Source organism: Callorhinus ursinus, unplaced genomic scaffold (assembly GCF_003265705.2).
Source record: "Callorhinus ursinus isolate GAN/ISIS: 27379988/994484 unplaced genomic scaffold, GSC_fseal_2.0 scaffold29, whole genome shotgun sequence".
Lineage (NCBI taxonomy): Eukaryota > Metazoa > Chordata > Mammalia > Carnivora > Otariidae > Callorhinus > Callorhinus ursinus.
The window spans coordinates 14,564,542-14,584,842 of NW_027397091.1; the positions used below are offsets into that span (position 1 = coordinate 14,564,542).

General features: G+C 45.6%; 1 protein-coding gene across 1 annotated transcript in view; it reads left to right on the forward strand.

The window, feature by feature from the left end:
• The window catches only part of PCSK2 (proprotein convertase subtilisin/kexin type 2), a 286,652-nt gene extending 266,635 nt beyond the window's left edge, over positions 1-20,017 (forward strand). The window contains exons 10-12 of the mRNA XM_025876932.2: positions 1,684-1,784; positions 8,464-8,691; positions 17,452-20,017. Of these exons, the coding sequence (XP_025732717.1) occupies positions 1,684-1,784; positions 8,464-8,691; positions 17,452-17,938 (816 nt within the window). The 3' untranslated portion in view covers positions 17,939-20,017. The remainder of the gene's footprint in view (positions 1-1,683; positions 1,785-8,463; positions 8,692-17,451) is intronic.
• The last annotated feature ends 284 nt before the right edge of the window (positions 20,018-20,301 follow it).

The following is a 20,301-nucleotide window of genomic DNA, read 5'->3' on the forward strand; positions in this document are numbered from 1 at the left end:
GGGTGGATTTCTTTGAGTCTATAAGCCCTCTGGGCACACACATGTATTTTTTCAAGGCAAGAGTAGTGGTTTTCACCATATTTTAAAATATGTCCATGATTGAGAAAACAAAAAGTTTAAGAATCCCAGACTTAGATTATTTATTGCGTTCTTCTGAGCAGCACTTCCTTCCTGGGCAGCTTGGTAACATGGTGAATTTTCCAAGTCCCCTTAAAATATATATCTGGAGAACATAATGAATCTTTTTGGATCTCTTCCTCTCTCTGGGTGTCTCAGTCACATATCACCTCTCCTCAGACCTCCCAGCCTGGAATTTGGTAGGTGGTTCCGTAGCCCTGCTGAGCTACATCTTGACCAGCCACCCGCCTCGGCTGGGGTCTCCCAAGGGAGAACAGGAACTCAGAACACAATCATCGTTACCAACCAGTGCTCCAGTCCCAAATTCCTGCCTGGATTCTACCTCGGCAAGCTGTCCTGGCTCTCATGGAACCAGGAGATCCCTTAACCTAGAAGGGACACAGACTTCACCTGGCTCCCTCCTTGGTCTTGTGGAGGACAGCAAGTGTGCCTGCTCCTCCCAAGCAGGAGGAGGCTTCAGCCTCTCCTATCTTAGGGGAGCTCTGTGGACAGAAAAGGAGAAGAGCAGAGCAGAAAGGAAGTGAGGGAGTCCCCAGTCCTGTTGTGCTTGTGATGTTTCACCCCTCCCCCTACAAAGTGTCACTCCCTACCCCAAGGGTGTCACTTTGTCCTCACCTTTATCTAAGATTCTCTTTCTGCTTGGACTGGAGAAGGGCCTTGAGTTCCATCTGAATATTGTCATTTTCCCCCAGTAGATGCCTTTAAACCTCCCTGATACTTTGTTCTTCAAAATCATAGGCCCATGTGAGGATCCTACAGACAAACAGAGGAAGAAGGAGAATTCATGTGGTTTATGTGTGATTGTAATGAAAACCCTGGCTTTCACCCTGGCTCATTGAAAATGAGGGTTTTTTTCTCTTTGTGAAAGTCCTTTAAAACCTGGTTGATCGGTCTCCCCACTTAAGAATTGTGGAAGTGATTACTCACACATCTGTTATCTTGGCTTCCTGAGTCCCAGCCTCTCTCCATATGATACAGAGAAACATTCTCCTTTTAATGGCCTGTCCTTCCAGGCAGACTTCAGCTGAGCATGTTTATTCTTCCCTCTTTGGGAATGCCACCTTTTCCTTTGTGAAGGGAAAAAGATGGTACAACGGCATTTGGGTTTTCCAAACCAATCCCAGTGCAACAATACTCACCATTGCATTGACTCGGTGGTAGTACTGACTTGTCATCTTCCACCTGTAAGTTTTCCTTTCAGAATCCGGGAAATAAAAGTCTCTCTAGTCTCTGGAATAACTGCAAATATGCTTCTCTTGAAACACTTGACTTGTTTTTATCTCGTGAAACACTTGACTTGTTTTATCTTGTGAGTACTGTAACTGTAACTGATTGTCCCTTTTTGCACGGGCTACTAGGAAGCTCAAATAAAATGCATGGCAAGATAGATAGACGGATGCTAAGCTTATTGTTACCTTTATCTTAATCTTCTTCAGAACAAGGCAGAGTTTAAATGAAAGAAACAGATAATACTCTGCTTCGTATTGTTTTGGGATTCAAAGTAGAGTGACTTCTTCATTCACTACTGAACATCTTCCCTTCCAGGCGACCACAGATTTGTACGGCAACTGCACCCTGAGGCATTCTGGGACATCCGCAGCTGCACCCGAGGCAGCTGGAGTGTTTGCACTGGCTTTAGAGGCTAAGTATGTTTCCATCTCGGGGCCGAGGGTGGACTAACATGTGTCTCTCCACCCAATCCCATGTGTCCATGGAGGCAAAAGTGGTGTGAGAGCCAGTGGATGGTCACGGCCAGTGAACTGTGATGGGCATTTCTAAAGGAACTGTGGGCCCCAGATGATACACACACACACACACACACACACACACACACACACACACACACACACCACAAATAACATCCCTAGGAGAGCACAGTACCAAGTAGGGACACATAGATCTTTCTTTCTTTGTGAAAACCATCCTATTATTCTCTCTGGATCCTTTGACTATTTTACTCCAGTAATTCAATTAGCTAAATGAAGGAAATCTACTGCCAAACTGGTATCCAGCAAGCTATTGCAGAACCTGTGGCAATAAGGGTACTCCCACTCAAGACTTGTTAACTTGTGAGGTGAATTCACTTTCAACACTGACACAAGGTGGGCAAAACCACACAGTGTAGACCAGGAAATGGATTTTCCTGAGAAGCCTTCCAAGCTACAGGTAAGAGGAGGCTGTCCCCTCTGTTCTCACCATCCCACAGAGAAGCCACAGACTGCTGTTGCTGGACACATCTCGGATTTGATCCTCAGCAGAGATTCCTGCCCACTTGCAGCTCTGCGTTCCCTTAGGGCACGCCAGAGGCTGGCCCTGGCTTTGAGGAATGAGCATGTGGGCTTCAGGCCTCACCCGTGTGGTAGGAGTGCAGACGCCCACGCTGCAGGGAGCTGTTCAAGAACGCAGCTCCAACCACTTGTGAGAAGTTGGAGTCAGGCCCCTGGGGAAGGGGAGTTGAGTTCCCATCCTTGTCAGCCCGTTGCTGGGCAACCGGAGCTTCTAGCATCCATCTCCAGGCAACCCTACTCGTCTCTCTCCACATATACAGTGTGTTTTCTGACTTGCAAAGGAGGTAAGAGTTGATTCCTAAATAGGAAAGGACTTTGAAAGATTCTCTAGTCTGACACTCTGTCTTCTAGTAGAAAAGACATAATCATCCCCCTTTTACAGATAAGGCCCCACATCGATTTGGACCTGGCCAACCTTTGATTCTTCGAGCAAAAGTCAGATGGAAAACTTAGGATTCCAGGAGACACTGATTGAAGTGTTTCTATTAAGTGCAGAGACCAAAACTTACGTAGTATGTACCCTTCTTGAAGATGAAACAGTTTATCTCAAGGCCTGTCCAGCCCTGGTGTCTGAGCTGGCTTTGTTCACTCCAGCTAGGAGCAAACAAACAGCGGGAGCCGACTGCTTGCTGCTGAGCTTTGCAGAGAACAGGGAGCAGGGGTGCTCCAGAACTGAGAAGGGGGTTCTGGTCACCCTTTAAATCTAAGAGGGTAGACCTTGACTCAAGTCTCCTTGCATTTTGGCAAGCAAAAGTCAACTGCTCAGGCCTCTGTGCACACAAAGGGACAGCCTAAATTGATAAAGTAATGGAACAAGGCTGCTGGATCTCTGAACAGGCTCATGGGCTCTGCACCAATGAGTCACCATTCTTTGACACACGCTTGCCGATAGCCTTACAGAAAAGAAGTCACCACGCGGGTACGCTTCATTTAGGAGCGGTGGTTGTGATTTTAATTCTCTCTCGCCATAAAGAGGAGAAAAGTGATACCTGGCAGGTAGTGGTTCAAGCCCATTGTAGGAACTAGTCCTAAAATTCCTCAGAACACCAACTGCATGTTGGTGCAAGCAGTTTCTTAAGGAAGGGTGCAAGCTGTTTCTTAAGGAAGGGCTCTCAGGAGAAACCAGGCTAAAGTAGAGGTTAGGATGGGGGAAAAAATCCAAGTAAGGATGCAATTTCAGAAGTTCTGGCCTCAGCCTGATCCCATGGGGAGCTCTGGAGTGTCAGTGATGCCTCAGAGTGTGTTTTTCCTCAAGGCAAGGATGCTGGGCTGCCATGTTCTGGCACTGATCCGTCACTGGCTGAGAGCCGTGCCCGGGGAAGGAAACTCCAAGGCGTCTCTGGCTTTCTGCCCCTGCGGGCAAAGCGGCTCCAGTAGGCAGCAGTTAAAAACAATGGTCAGAACAAAACAGCCCTACGAGGGAGTCTAGAGGGAGGAGGAGGGAAAACCGCTCCATGAACAGTTCCTACAGCTCATCTTTCTTTATTGTGAGACCAGACACTTGGGAGTCCTTGACAACATAGGACAGCAGTTGAGGGCTGCTGGCCATCCAGAGGTCCGATCAGAAAGCTTTTCCAAAGCAGTGTGAATGCAATAAACAAATTCCGTGTAAATGTATGCCCATCAGGACTACGAAAGAGACACAGCCACCCCCAGGAATCCCGGGGAGAAAAGGGAAGCCTGTCCTGCCCAGGCACTACTTTCATAAAGTACTTTTCTGCCAAATGCTTGAAAATGGCTTCTTGAGTCCCAGGGAGTTTTGCTCACATTTTCCAGTGTGACCAACACAGGAAAAAATTTCAAATGACTTCTTTGCCCCAGGGGGCCGGTGGGTGGGCTGGGGTCAGTGACTGCCATCTTTAAATATTTTGCATTCTCTCCGGGACCCAGGGCTTTCTGTGTGGTTCTAGAGGGCTGAACTAGGTTTGAGGGGTCAGTCATAAGGAGGCAAATTTTTGGCTTGAGAGAACCATCAGTAAAGAGGCCCATGTCCTGGACTAGAATAATGTTTCCAAAACTGACCTTTTGGGAGATGGATTTTTTTTTTCATGTATACTCTTTATCAAAGTATAATAGACCCAGAGAAAAGTGCACAAATTTTAGATACAGCTCAATGATTTCTTACAAAGTTAACAGATCCATGTAACCAGCATCCAAATCAAGCAACAGACCATTACCTAAGTACCAGATGTGTTCTTTTGCTTAATATCATGTCTGAGAGATTCCTCCATACTGTTCTGTGTGGTTATAGGTCATTCATACTCATTGTGAATTACTCCACTGTATCAATGAATCCTTGGGTTGTTTCCAGTTTGGAGCTGTCATGAGTCATATTGTAATGAACATTCTTACACATGTCTTTTGGTGAACATATGGATGCATTTCTGTTGGGTGTATACTAGGGAGTCAAAATCCTGAGTCATGGGGGATACATAATGCGCAGTTCTCGTAGATACCCCCAATAGTTTTTCACAGTGGGGGGTAGCCATTGACCCTCCCTCTGGCAGTGTGAGTTACAGTTGCTCCACATCCTTGTCAACACTTGGGATTGCCAGTTTTCCACACTTTAGCCATTCTTGTGAGTGTTCAGTAGAATTATATTATGGTTTTAATTTGCATTGCCCTGACAACTGGGGAGAGCACCAGGGGTGGGGGTAGTTTTGAAAACTATAGATTCCCACATCTCAGCTAAAAGTCACTGAATAGAAATCTCTGGGGATGGATGGCCCGGGAATCTGTCTTTTCAAGCCCTGTTCCAGGGACTCCAGTCCTGCACATCCAGTAAATCAAGAGCTCTATGAATCTCTGATTCAGGATACTGTTGTATGGCAGGTGAATATCTGGACTCTGCTTCTGACTAGGTCAAGATTGGAAACAAAATCCAAACACCGATAGCTAAACTGAGACAGGGTTTTATTTTTCTGTCGTGGGAAAGATACTTGGGAGCCCAGGTTTACCATGGGGGGTGCCACTTGGATTTGGGGAATCCAGCTCTTTCTAGATTTCTGCTCTTCCACCTTCATGTTCTCCAGATGCTGCTGGGGCTCTAGCCATCATGTTTACATTTCAGATAGGAAAAAAGGGAAAAAAGAAATCCACCAGCTGAGTCACCTTGTTTAAAGGTTTTTTGAAAAAGCCCCACCTGGTAGCTTTTGCTTATTTCTCATTGACCACAACCCTCATGCAACCACCCCAGACTACAAAGGAGGCTGGGAAATGTAGCTTTGGAGCTAATAATGTTGCAGTTCTGAATAAAATTGAGGTTTTCTTAATAGGGAAGAGGGAGGATATATATGAGGGAGACAATAGCTATGTCGTCCAGCATCTAAGTGGACGATCATTCACCTCCTCTGGAAATCTGTTGTCTTACCTCAAAAGAACTACATTTGTCGCTAGTCCCCACATGATTCAGATGCAGGCAGCTTAAGGATCACAGTCTGAAGTACCCTGGCTGGGATAACACAGGGACCCCACTGTTGGCTTTCTTGGCATTGAGAGCTCCCCCATCATGGCAGCCCTCCCTTTTAAAGTATTGAGTTGTCTTTCTCCCTCTGGGCTGTAGGCTCTGAGAGAGCAGGGACCTTCCTAAGGCATGCCTACAACTAACACAGTGCCTGGAGCTGATATACACTTAATGGACCTTAATGGAATCACTTCATTGTGCAGTACCTTTCCATATGTCTGTGTCTTATTCTCCAAAGTATTACATAAAATGCTTGAGAACAGAGAAGAACATGTCATGCTATTAGTCCTCTAACACTGTTCACAGTGACCTTTATATTGTAGATAATCTGTAAATTTATTTTTTTATTATTTAATAAGTATGACCTATAATTCTTGAGCTACTATGGTAGGAATAAAGCTTAATGCAGATGGAAGAAATACTATTTCACACAGTAGTGTAATCTGTCAGTTCTGAAATTGCTCAGAAGGGGGAATCAGGAGGAACTTAGTTTTACCTCTCAGACATACATAAATGGCTGGTCAAACAGTGTCACCAACTCAATTACATGAGAATATGGACTATCTCTGATTTATTCTAGAAGTGAGAAGATCTTGGTTCTGACTGTTCTCTCTGTCTCTCTCATGGACCCCATGAGAATAAATCCACAGAGAAATGTCTACCTCCAACGTCTAACGTCCCTCTCCAAGCTCCAGGAAGCATAGCACAATTTTGTGGCCAAACCCTTAGCAAAGATGGTAGATAATCCACCTGCCAGCCAGATCATCTCGAGATCACCAGATTCTCATTTATCAACACTTCTGTATTTAATGAATTCAGAATCCCACTCTGGCAAAATACCGAGCTTTTCGCCATAATCAACTTCTTGAAACTTCACACAATTCACTTGGATCCTAGGGACCATATGTCCAAGATATGTTTATAAATTTCTCAAATAAGCAGTGGCCTTCTTTGAAACTTTCTCTTTAACCACTGAAGGTCTACTCTGCAAGAGTACATGAATCATTGGCATCTTTTGGCTCTGATTCAAAGCTTCAAACCAATGAATGCTGCATGTGCTGAAATTTTATCAAATGAGTTATGTTGTTCCTAGTCTTTTGAATTATTTGACTTCCAAAAAGAACCATAGTGTAGCGTTTTTCCAGCTTTTTGATTTAAAATAAATTTTGCGTTGCAACCCAACACCACACACACACACACACACACACACACACACACACACACGTTTCATGAAAAATAGTTTCCTATATTACATGCAATCCACACTGTTACTCTTTTCTGTTCTATTCTGTTCATTTTTTTAATGATAGTCCCGTTCATTAAATCACTGGTTCTCAAGCTTAGCTGTCTGTCTACTACTGTGTTCACAATTTCCAAAGCCTGGGTCCCATTTCCAGATATTCTGACCTTAATTGATCTAAGAGGTGGCCTAAGCAATGGGATTTTAAATGTCCTCACCAGAAGATTTTAATGTGCAGCCCAGGTAGATAATCTATGCAGTAAGTTGATTTCCTGGCCCACAAATGGGTCTGACTTGCACTTTGAAAAACGCAGACAATGAGTAATACTAGACACTGATTTCCCAAGACAGTAGCCCCTGTAAACAGATTTGTTTATTCACTGGACAGTGTTCCAAGGGCTGTTGTCCTGGGCACTGGGGATACAAATATGCTGAACATACAGTCTCTGCCATTGAAGAAATGACAGCCTCATTTTCACAAATGGAACACATCCATGTAGCCAACACCCAAATCAAGAAACAGAGCACTGCCAGCACCCAGAAGCCCCCTTGCATCACCATCCAATCCCCCACCCCAAGACTAACCACTAACCTGACTGTTAACAGCACAGATTACTTGGGCCTGTTTTTATACTTTAAACAAATGGAATAATACAATATGTTCTCTACCGGGTTTGGCTTCTTTAGGTTGACGTTCTATTTGCAAGATCCATCTGTATTATTCAGAGTAGCTATAATTCATTTGTTCTTATCCTAGGACAGTATTTCACATCCTGCAAATACATCTCCATTGGTTTATTCATTTTACTGGGGATGGGCATTTGGGGGCTTTGTAGTTTGGGCCTATGAACATTCCAATACACATGTCAGGTGGATATATACACACATTTTTGTTGGATGCATACCTAGGAATGGAACTTCTAAGCCATAGCTTAGATACTTGGACAGCATGAGAATATACAGCCAAACAGTTTTCCAAAATGTTTGCAGTAATTTACACTCCTGTCTGCAAAATGTGTGAGTTCCAGTTGTTTCACGTCTCTGCCAACACTTAGGATTGTCGGTCTTTTTCATTTCAGCCATTCTAGTGTGTGTTAGAATGTGCATTTGAAGTAAATTTATTTACGTAAGAAAGGCAAGACTTTTAAATTTATATGTATAATGGCTCTAAATGGTGCATGGAAATCCTCCCTTGACTTGGGGGTTCATAGATGTTCCAAAATCCTACAAGGGGTCTATGGTCTATCTTAGTCATGTGTCTCTCTCCCTCTCTCTCCCATCGTGTGCCCTCCCCCCATATCCTGCTCTTGAATCTCTCTGCCTCCGGTATCCAGCCTGGGTCTGACCTGGAGAGACATGCAGCATCTGACTGTGCTCACCTCCAAACGGAATCAGCTTCACGACGAGGTCCATCAATGGCGGAGGAATGGGGTTGGCCTGGAGTTTAATCACCTCTTTGGCTACGGGGTCCTTGATGCGGGCGCCATGGTGAAAATGGCTAAAGACTGGAAAACCGTGCCTGAGAGATTCCACTGTGTGGGAGGCTCCGTGCAGGACCCTGAGTAAGTGCATGTGGAAAATATCCCAGAGAGGGTGCCATGGCCTGGGCAACAATATCACATTCCCTCTCTGTCAGCTTGAGATGCACTGGATTTGAGTCAGGGACAACCAGCTTCCACACAGAGCTGTAGAGTGGCACAACGCCAGGGAGCTCCAAGTATGTAGAACACCATTAGGAGCCTCAGAACCCCTGGTTTTAGGTATGATCCTTTACTGTTTCGATGGCTCACACCATTATTTTTGAGTGCACAAGTCAACCAGTGTAACCAGGTCCCAGATCAGTAAACAGGCCATGACCATAACCAATATCCCAGAGGCCCCTTGTGTCCCCTTCCATCATCGTCTCCCCAAGAGTAACCTTAAAACTCCATAGATTATTTTGCCCTTTTTGTACTTAATATTAATGGAATCAGACACTATCTTCTCCTTTATATCTAGATTCTTTAGCTCAGAATGCTTCGACCATGTTTAGTGTGTACTTGTAGTTCATTTATTCTTGTTGCTAAATAATGTCCTGTTGTGTGACTATAACATGATTTACTTATTTGTTCTACTTGTGAGGCAACATAGGGACTTGATTTGATGCTGAGTGAGATGGATAGCCATCTGGAGGGATTTGAGTGAAGAGTTTACACAGAAACCACCATGCTGGTCACCTGCTTCTACTTCCCTTTTAACTTCCCATCATGGCAAGAGGATTGGACAATGAGGACCCTTTTTTATTGCATTTCTCTCTTCATTGATTCATCAGTAAGATGGAAATAACAATTCTTATCATTATTTTCAATTGAGATATTGTTTACATATGATGAAATGCACAGACCTTAAATGTATTACTTGAGTTTTGATGTATACATCTGGGTAAATGAAACAATTAGTTTTTATTGGGCACCTACTATGTGCCATGTGCTTTACATCTGCCTAAGCTTCCTAGCCAGCCCACTTGTTGAGGGTGCACCTTACCTCACACAGGCAGGGTATGAATATTTTGCAGTGTGAATAGCAAAGTGGTCCCATGTTGGGTCTCAGGGAGAAGTGCCTCCTAGGTAGCTGGCGTGAGACCTTTTACATAAACTATCTGTATTTCATCCTTGTAAGTCCAGAGGGTATGTACGATCATTGTTACCTTGAAACAGGGGAGGAAGCCGAGAGGCAGAAAGCAAAAGAAATGTGCTCAAGGTTACAAAGGTCCGACCAGGACTTGAAACAAAGCCCTTCTGTAAACCCCAGTTTGTTTCATTGGATGACATTGGTCTTAGGGAGCTCCTACTGTGCCCTCAGGCCCTACATTAGGCGCTACATCAGACAACTGGACAGTGTCATTACAAATGAGGAGAGGCTCAGAGAGGTTAAGGACACACCAAAGAAGACCTAGCTATTGAGCAGCCAAACTGGGATTTGAACCCAGGCATTCTGATGTCAGCACACCACCGCTTGAGGGGCTTCTCAGTATATCTCAGTGATCCCCCACTGGAGAGGAAGTGAGGCTCAGCACATATCAGAAGGCACTTCCTCCAGTAAGACCTTCCCTGAGGACCCTGAAACCCCACCTAGCAGGTGGGCCCACTCCCCCCCCCAAACTCCATAACTGCTGTCCTGGAGAGCCTGTCACTGCCAGAGTCTACAAACAGGGTGGCCAAACGGAGATAAGACTGGGAATCTCCGTCCAAATGGGAAAGGGAAGGGTAAATCCAAAGTCAGTATTCAATGGGCATTGACCACTGTACTGCCCTCATTAGAGTTCAAAACAATTCTTTGCATGATTTGGAAGGCCCGGGAGACTTGGTACCACGGTGGAAATGTTCTGTATCTGGGTGTCCAGTACAATAACTCGTGGCTAGGGAGCACTAGAAATGTGGCTCATTTGACCTAACTTTAGTTTAAGTTCCAATAGCCACATGTGGCTGGTGGCTGCCATCTTGGACGGCTCAGCTCTGATGCCCATCTGGTCGTTACACTGTCCCAGGAAGGATGCTAAATAATGCAAACAGAATGGGAAGTGTAAATTGAATAAAACTCTGTGAAAGGGTGCCCAGAAGTCGAGCCTGAAGGAGAGTTGGGGCCAATCTGCTTAGCCTGTGCCTCCCCCAGCACCCCCTGCATGTGGGTCCACTGCTCACTCCCCCCACACAGACAGCAGGATGCTCCAGCAGCCCTGAGAGCTCCCTCAGGTGGCCCTGGGAGCGTGCAGGCATGGTGCTGCCACCTACTAAGCGCTGCTCTCCGACGGTCGCCTGGTCAGGCAACACTTTTCTCCCACAGGAGTTTGGTGTTGCTACTCTCATCCACAGGTGAGAGAACAGGAAGCTCAGGAAGATAGAGTAAATGGTTCTAGTTCACAGAACCAGCAACTCCAACGTCCGCCAAAGCCCTGGGCCTGGGACCTCCTTCCCTTGCTGCAAAGAGGGAAAGATTTACAGAAAAGGACTTGGCAAGAGGGAAAGGCGTATGGTGTTTGCTCCTCTCCAGAAGCTCAGGCAGGGGCCCACACATCGCTCATGAGCCGTGCCACGGGAACATTATCCACAGTTAGCTGCATACCAGCTCCCTCCACAATTAACAGAAAGGTGTTAACAGTTGCAGCTTCCTCCACAATTAACAGAAAGGTGTTAACAGTTGCAGCGTTTAGGGGAACAGTCAGCTTAGTCAAGGTAAATGTTGATAGAGGACCTTCTCTTCTGAGGCCACCGCAGACAAGGATGGATCCTTCATGATCCTCAAGCTCTGTGCATTTGTGAGGTGGGGGAGGGAGGAGAGCAAGGCGGAGAACATCAGCTGTGACAAAAGACAGTTTCTCTCTCAGTTTCTGTATACATGTAACATTCTGTCGTGATCCCCATAAATGATGAATTTGGAGCCAGAGACAAGAAGGCTATCATGTTACAGTTAAGGTACTCAAGGCCCAGCAGCTCACAACTAGCTAGGAACTTTATCCAGTATCGGCAGCCTGACTTTCAATGAAAGGAAACTGGAAAGCTATTTGAGCACGGACCAGAATTGGGCCCTCCATGGGGACAGGAACCTAGTGTGTCTTGTTCACTGCTGTATCCTCAATGCCTAGAAGAGCGCCTGGCACCCAGTAGTCACATGGGAGATATTTTCTGAATGAGTGAATGTTCAGCCAACAGCACCTGGGTACAAGGAAGATAGCTAAGTGGTGTCAGTTAGGACCAGCAGACCAGCCAGGGGGACTGGGGACGGAGGGCAGCCTTGTTGGAAGGACTCTGTGTCCCCTAGGCACCCTCTGCACCCTCACCCGCCCCACACCTGAATTTCGTTCTCGGATGCAAGTGAGTGAGCTCTAGGGCAAATGGGCTTGTTGCAGAACTCAGAGGCTGGTACAGCGTAGTCCTTAGGGCAGTGCCCAAGGCCGCTGGGCAGAGAAGGCCCTTGTCACCGTGAATCACACTCCTGAGGGGCCGGGACAGGGGCATCAACAGCCACTTGCTGGGACGTGTGGGGCTGCACAGAAACAGCCCCCGAGCGGGGTGCATGCCAACTGTCAGGTTTATAGGTTTCCTCGGCAATAATCTTCGCAGAGAGGCAGCCAATTTGAAAAGCAATTTTCTAAAGCGACTTTTATCAGCAGAGTCAGTGAAGGGTGCTCAACAAAAATACGAAGGAAAAATACAACTGGCAGTGAGTGTCTACACAGAATCAGCCGTGTGCAGTGAGCAGAGTGAAGCCAGGCCTGCTCGTGGGCCTGGGGCAGCCGCGTGTCCCCGAGTGCTGAAGCACGGAGTGCGCTGTTGGGCACAGACCGTGCCCACCCTCCCCTGCACCCAAGAGCGTTGTTCACTCCGCGCCGCTGAGGCTGTGGTAAACTATGAATTTTAAGTGAATTTGGAAGTAGATGTTAAAGCCTGATGGGGATGCCAGACGCAGCATGGCAGAGAGAGAAGAGGGTGTGCCCAGCGCCAAACCAGCTATGGGACCGTAGACGGGTCACGGCTGAGCCGCGGTTTATCTTGTGTGAGTTAATGCCCACCTGCCGCTGTTACCTGGGAAAGAGAAACCATCGCGGAGCCCACCTGTTAAGTGTTCTTCTGTGACGGCCACAGAGCAGACGTCTTAGACCCTCAAGGGTGGCCATTAGTAGCACTATTGTTATTATTCTAATAAAACAACTGTCGCATCATAACTAATTATTTTTATCATACAGTTGAGGCTTCAGAACACAGATAGCATTGCACAGGTGTCCCCTGGGAAGCAGGGCCTAATGCTAGACACCAGGCAACTGACCACTTATTTGCAACAATGTGCAATGAATATATAAGCCATCCTCAGGTCCCCAAGTTTGTCTTTTATAGGACTTGAACATGAGGCTTCTGTACATATTCTCTGAAAGTTCAGAGAGTAGCTCACAACTCTTGATGGGTACCTAACTTTTTGTAGCAAATGAGTTCTGGAACGTGGTCTGTATGACTGAGGATCTAAGCAGAGTCTCTTTTGGTTCCACAAACAACCATCTCCTATTTCAACCTTTTTTTTTTTTTTTTTTTTGAGAGAGAGCCCCCTGGGGCACATCCACGCACGTGCGGGGGGGGGGGGGGGGGGCAGAGGGAGAGGGAGAGAGAGAATCTCAAGCAGACTCCACTCCCAGCGTGGAGCCTGACACAGGGTTCCATCTCATGACCCGGAGATCCTGACCTGAGCGAAAATCAAGAGTCAGACGCTTAACGAACTGAACCACCCAGGCGCCCCTATTTCAACCTTACAATTGACTTTCCTGAGCAAATAAGGATTTGCTTTTCCTTTAAAATAAGGATGGATTGTATTGCTTTTCTTATAAAAGCATAATAGGGTCACTGTAGGAAAATCGGGAATACAAGCGAGCAAAAAAAAAAAAGAAGTAGTAAGAAACACCTGGCAGATACTGTTCCTCTGCTCTCCCAACGCCATGATGCCTGCCGAGAAACCTCCCTGAGAGGAGGAGTGGCGTCCTTTCTCTTCCAAGCTTGCCTCCTCTGGAATTCACCCCAGCCTTTTAATTTCATTTCTAAGTGACTTAACATTCCAGGAAGAATCCACTGCTCTCTCAGGGGCTACTCCCCCTGCATTCAGTGGGCAGTTCACATGGCAGGGCAGCGATGGCCGAGTTTTACAAGCAGACGACACCTCCACGGCACTAAACAAGCCAGACTCCCCTTGGAATGGCCTCCAGCCCCTGCACACACCCCAACCCCAAGGCTACTGAGACAGTTTTTGACTCCTAACACAAAGTGGTATGTCTGTGCCCACTCCAATCTGTCTTCCGCTTTCCAAGATGAAGACAAAATGCCAGTCCCGTCTCAGCCTCCTTCATCCCTGCCTCCAGCCCTCTCACAAACACACTCCCTCATCCCTTAGGCCACACAACAGACAGCCTAGGCTCTAGTTCCTCTCTTCTGCAGGGAAGGGGGCAGCCAAGGGTCAGTAGTCGAAGCTCAAAGCAGCTGTTGAGGGAATCTGGGTGAGAGACTGCATCTACTGAAGCCCCCCCCCCCCGTAGCCATGGTGGGCATGAAGGTCATCTCCGGTTTGGCCCAAAAGAGATTTCTCTCCTTCTATCCTAAGAGATCATCTCGGCCCTTGTTCATTTATGGGAACCCCCATTGCATGTGGGCTGTGGATCTGATTCCCAGCTACAGTGGCCGTCCCATCTCTTGTTCTTAGCCAATCGAAGAAATATTTCCAGTTTTCCCCAGGGGAAGCAATGTCAGTTTTCTGCCAGAGATTCCGTGAATTGACTTGTAAAGGGACTGTCACTTGGTGAACTCCAGTACATAAATGCCCTGGGTGCAAATGGAGAAAAAAAAATATTATTATTATTTTTTTTTTTTTTAGAATCCAGCTTGTGTTTTGAATCCTTGTGATAATAGGGAGTATTGCATTTGACAAATGACTAGCGATGCTTTGTAATACCTAGAGTGACTATTACTCAGGGTAACAGTCTTTAGTTGTTGGCTTGTGAGTTTGCTTCTTGAATTTCTCAAGGTGGCCTGGCCTGAATGATAGGAAAGGGGCTCAAACTCAACACAGGACTCGGAGCCAGGGTATCTTCCTGCTGTGGGCCCTGCCATCTTCCTCTGTTCCCTCCAGCTGTGCTTCTTGGAGAGTTCCAGAATCCCTGAGGCTCCACTCTAAAAGGAAAGCCTCCATTCTGGACCTGCCTGCCTGTCTGTGTAGAATCTCAGCAGTAAAATGTGGCATTTCACTCATACCTGAGGTCTGGACGTTCCAGAAGCCTCCAGCAAAGTGGCCAGAAAACCTGCAGAACAGGATCCACAGTTTTCCCCGCTGCTTTTCCTAGAGCCTGTGAGCCATGACAAAAATGGAATGTGCTTACAACAGAAGCCTGGAAAATTTTCTAATGAGTGGGCATGGTGGCATCAGGTTCAAACTGAACATAGGCAAATATTTAGATCTGTGCTATCCAGTAGAGAAGCAACTAGCCGCAGATGGCTATTTAATAAAATTAAATTTAAGTTAATTATTAAAATTAAATTTAATTAAAAATTCAGTTCCTCACACTTGTCACATTTCAAATGCCCCATAGCCACATGTGGCCAGTGACTACAGTATTGGACAGTGCAGATATAGAACATTTCCATCATTGCAGAAAGTTCTGTTGGCTAACTCTGGTCTAGATATTTGTGAATATATGATGTATATGAGTGTGTATCTATATTTTATCTGCAGAGCAATTCTTAAGTGTAGGAAGATTAATATCTCCATTGTACAGGCAAGGAAAAGGAGCTCAGATAGTTCCAAATGCTTTGCCAATAACTGGACCTTCATTCTACCCACATAGCTCTATACCTATGGGCTAGAGCCCAAATGATTGTTGGTCATGTATCAGCTCACCTGTTAACGTTTCTGACCCTGTTGTGAGTAAATAGCATCTTTTTTTGAGAGATCTAGTTAGCAACCTTGCATACTCTGACTTCCAGACCTGGCCTCATGCTTGCTCCCCACTAAACTGGATGACTTCCCCAGAGCGTGGTACCCCACCTCCACCACCACCACCAGAACTCCACAGCCAGTGGGTATCTCACACATCATTCAGCATCAGCATCTATGCAGAGTGCATATAATAGCAGCACTCCATGAAACTATTAAAGCATATATTTTGAAAGTTCCTCGGGAGAGTATTGACTTTACCAATGAGCTACAGGTTAAGCTTCAACAAGCCCCCCCAGGTTTGTGGCTTTGGTTCCAAGGGTCATGCAGTACCAAGGCTTGGCTCTGAGCTGGGTGTGTGGTCATCTTTTCGTAGATGGGCTCTACAAGATGTGTGTTTTAAAACATCCACCTTTTTATGCTCCAAAATAAAATATCGTGTCAAGGGAAAATATTCACATAGGGAAAAGCCCACAGAAGGGGAGCTAGTACCACGATCCGGGCACTGTGCTCCATGTTTTCACACGTGGTCTGATTTAATCTCACAAAACCAATCCACGATGACAGTGAGACTTCAAAGTATTTAAATAATTTGCCCAAGCTCTCCTGACCAATAAGCATAGAGGAGAATTGAACCCAAATAGGTTTATTTGTAGCAAAATCTGGAGTCTTTCCATTACACTGTGCAGTTTATTTTATTTTTTTTTAAAGATTTTATTTATTTATTTGAGAGAGAGAGAAAGTGAGAGAGAGCATGAGAGGGGAGAGGGTCAGAGGGAGAAGCAGCCTCCCCACTGAGCAGGGAGCCCAATGCGGGACTCGATCCCGGGACTCCAGGATCATGACCTGAGCCGAAGGCAGTCGCTTAACCAACTGAGCCACCCAGGCGCCCCACACTGTGCAGTTTAATGTAGTTTACTCTATGATGTTTCTGATGCAAGAACTTTTGAGCGTCTTGCCTTCAAGGGAGGCCATATCCAGGAAGGAGAGTGGTTGTGTGGAAAGTCAGCTGAAGAATGTTTAGGCTGACCCTCCGGGGGGCTCCAACTCTGTGACCAAAGAGGCTTCCAAATTCCCCTGATCTTTCAAGGGATGCTCCTTCACTAGAATTAATTGACCCCATTTCAGCTTTTTCTATGATGGTAACAACAATCACGATAACAACAACTTCTATTTATCAAGATACTTAGCACTTCCAAAGAAAGGCATTATGAGCTCCTGTCTCAGCCTGGGTTGTCCCAAAAGTAGACCCAGAAGTAAGACTTGGGTGCTGATAGTTTTTTGAGAGATGATCCCAGGAAAAGCCAGCGAGAACTGGAGATGTGAGACAGGGAGAAGGAAAAGAGCCAGTCAGGAGTGCACTGATGAGCAAGTTGCCACCGTGGGCGACAGGCTCAATACCACTGGGGACACTGAGTTGTCCCACTGAGGAACAGGGATACCAGGGTATATTCATCTATCACTTTCTATCCAAATCCCTGGTAGGGGGTGATCCCCGAAGGGTTCAATCCCTGACACTTTGGGGGGCTGCCCTGCACATTGGCTGAGCAGGCTCCCATGGTGTGGGGGAAAGCTCCAGGAGAACAGCCCAGAGATACCGATACCTGAGGTGGGAAGCAGTCAGAATACACGGGAGCTGCAGCTGCAGGTGAACTCGGAAGGGACGTGGAAGAAGTGAGAAGGGCTTGAGCAGCATCCGCTACATTTCCCTTCCACACAGAAGGTATAGGTAAGGGGCATTGTTAAGGTGCTCAGGCTCACACTGCCAATGTGTCTGATTAACCCAAAGCCCCTGCTCTTCCTGGTACCCGAAGCTAACTCCAAACCCTAAGTATAGTGTGCATGTCCCTTACTATATCTCCTCATCACTTTGTCCTTAGGAAAATACCATCCACTGGCAAGCTGGTGCTGAGCCTCACCACTGATGCGTGTGAGGGGAAAGAAAATTTCGTCCGCTACCTTGAACACGTCCAAGCTGTCATCACAGTCAATGCCACCAGGAGAGGAGACCTGAACATCAACATGACTTCCCCGATGGGCACCAAGTCCATTTTGCTGAGCCGGCGTCCAAGGGATGACGACTCCAAGGTGGGTTTTGACAAGTGGCCTTTCATGACCACCCACACTTGGGGGGAAGATGCCCGAGGAACCTGGACCCTGGAGCTGGGGTTTGTCGGGAGCTCACCCCAGAAGGGGGTGCTGAAGGAGTGGACACTGATGCTGCATGGCACGCAGAGCGCTCCTTACATCGACCAGGTTGTAAGGGATTACCAGTCCAAGTTGGCCATGTCCAAGAAGGAGGAGCTGGAAGAGGAGCTGGACGAAGCCGTGGAGAGAAGCCTGAAAAGCATCCTACACAAGAACTAGCGCGGCAGCCAGGCCTCGACCGCCTCCCTCCGTCCCCCATCTCTGCCTCTGTCCTCGGGCCACACTCTGTCAGGAACCTAGCAATTACTGTCACCCTCACATAAGCTATTCCAACTTCTTGATCTGAAGCTTCGCTCACTGTCAATGATTCTTTTCATCACAATGGACGCAATCTTTTTACTTCCATGCCCCAAATACAGTGTTCCCATCAAAACCTATGTCCTATTTGTGACTCTAAAGTTCTTTATTTGTGTCATTCAAATAGGTGATAGCCAGCAAACAAAACTGGGACAGCTTCCTCCTCCATTTTGTTCATATCTGAGAAGAGAAGGCATTTAAAAGTCACACTCAGTGACTCCAAGAATGTTTATTCATGGTCTCAATTGAAGACCTGTTACATAAAAAGAGAAAGATAACAGAAGGTGAGCTCTGAGTCTCTAAAGCACAACAGATGCTGTAAGTCCTTTGGGGGAAAATGTTTTGAACTTAGCAAGATTTTTCAGTGATGTAGATGAAGGTGGTGTGATGCAAAAGACGCCATCCATGACAGCCCTAATCACTGGCTGGGGAAGAAAGAGTCAAAAAGCATGAGCATTGGAAATCGTACCACTGACACCAACAGCGTAACTTGTCCTACTCAGCCAGCGTGATCCATATGAAACCTAAGTAGCATGGCTGTCCTTTTCACCAGCTGCTGTTCTGTTATGGTAGGATCTGCTAGAGAAGCCCAAATTAACTCAGTTTGTATAGAATTCATCCCAGCCCCAATTTTCTGGGGTTTCTCACATAGCTAACCAAAAGAAAAGAAGGTGAGGCAAGTCTGGCAACATGTCTAGGAAAGAATAGCTCAGTGGCTTAGAACACAGGAACGTTCCTCTTCCTAAATCACTTTGGAGCTTCTGAATCCGATATAAGTGAGAAGCGAGATGAGTATTTTGGGCACACATATACTTGGGCTTTGATTTCTAAAATATATGGTTGTGATTCTTTGATGTGTTGGGGAAATGGCCTCCATTCTGGAAGAGGTGTGTAAAGAGTGAAGGGTGTGTGTTTGAAGATGTGGACCCTCCATTTGTGTGGAGTTTCTTCTGCCAAAGGGGGGAAATGCTGACCCATCCTCCAGCAACGTGAGGCTGAAGGAAGCAAGAGAAGACCTCCTTAGGGAAAGCACACAGTCACCATCTTGACAACTAAGCAATCTGTGAAGATGTTTAACAAGCAACCCAAAGGTGACACACTCCTTCCCCCGTCAACCCCAAAAGACACAGCACCATTTCATTACCAAATGGAAAAGCTTTTTATTGGACCCGTCATCACTTTGTTTTTCTCCCCAAGGATTTGCCCCTTTATTGGTTTGATTTGATTCCCAAGACTGATCGACCACTTCCGGCTGCATTTCTCCCTTCCCATGGGAGCGTGTAGCTAAGCTCAGAGTTCCTTTCCTTAAAGCCAGCAACACAAGGGCACTAAGTTCCATTCCTTGAAGGTGGCGACTTTAAGAGAAAACTCTGGAAAACCCATTTTCTTTCTTTTCTCCCCCCCATATTGGCATGAATTTCTGTCTTCTCTAACACCGTATGACCTTCTCTATATAATGCTTTAAAATGTAATAATATTTATGATTTTTAAAAGAAGTTTATTACCTGTTGCAAAGGTCTTTTTAAACCAGTTTAGATTTAAAGAAAAAAATAATGGAAACCATCAAAAATTCATTTCATATTAACAGTCTGAAAATAAACCAAAGGACATTATGTGTGCATATGTGTATAGGTGCACACAGAAATATATATACATATGTAGACTATATACATGTGTGTATGTATGTATATATATATACACTTGTGTAAATGTATATACACACATATACCTAAAATGTGTGTATGTGTATTTATTGAAGAAACCGACACCATATTCATCTCTTAAAGAATATTCAGAGAATATCAAGATGATTCTGGCTGAAGAAAAAGGCCGGTGGAAATTCAGGTGAAAATGTTCATTGATTCCCATTGCATCACCTCTGTAATTTTGCAGCTTTCTGTATAAACATTAAATGTCTTATATAGCAGCAAAAATATAAAATAGTTGTCCATATTTTCACAGCTGTGGTATAATTTATGAAATTAGAGAGTAACTTATCAGCTTCTTAATAGAAATGGCAAGTTTTGATATGAGTTTACAGTATATAAAAATATATATAGTGCTATATAAAAACATTTGGTCTCTATTTCATTTTTTGCACCAGTATTAACACAAAAGTATGTCTAGCTAGTGAGGTTTTTACGATATCCCTGATCCTAATGCAAGAGACAGTTATTTATAATCATTTATTTTAAAAAATGAAAATAAATGAATTAATCAAGTTA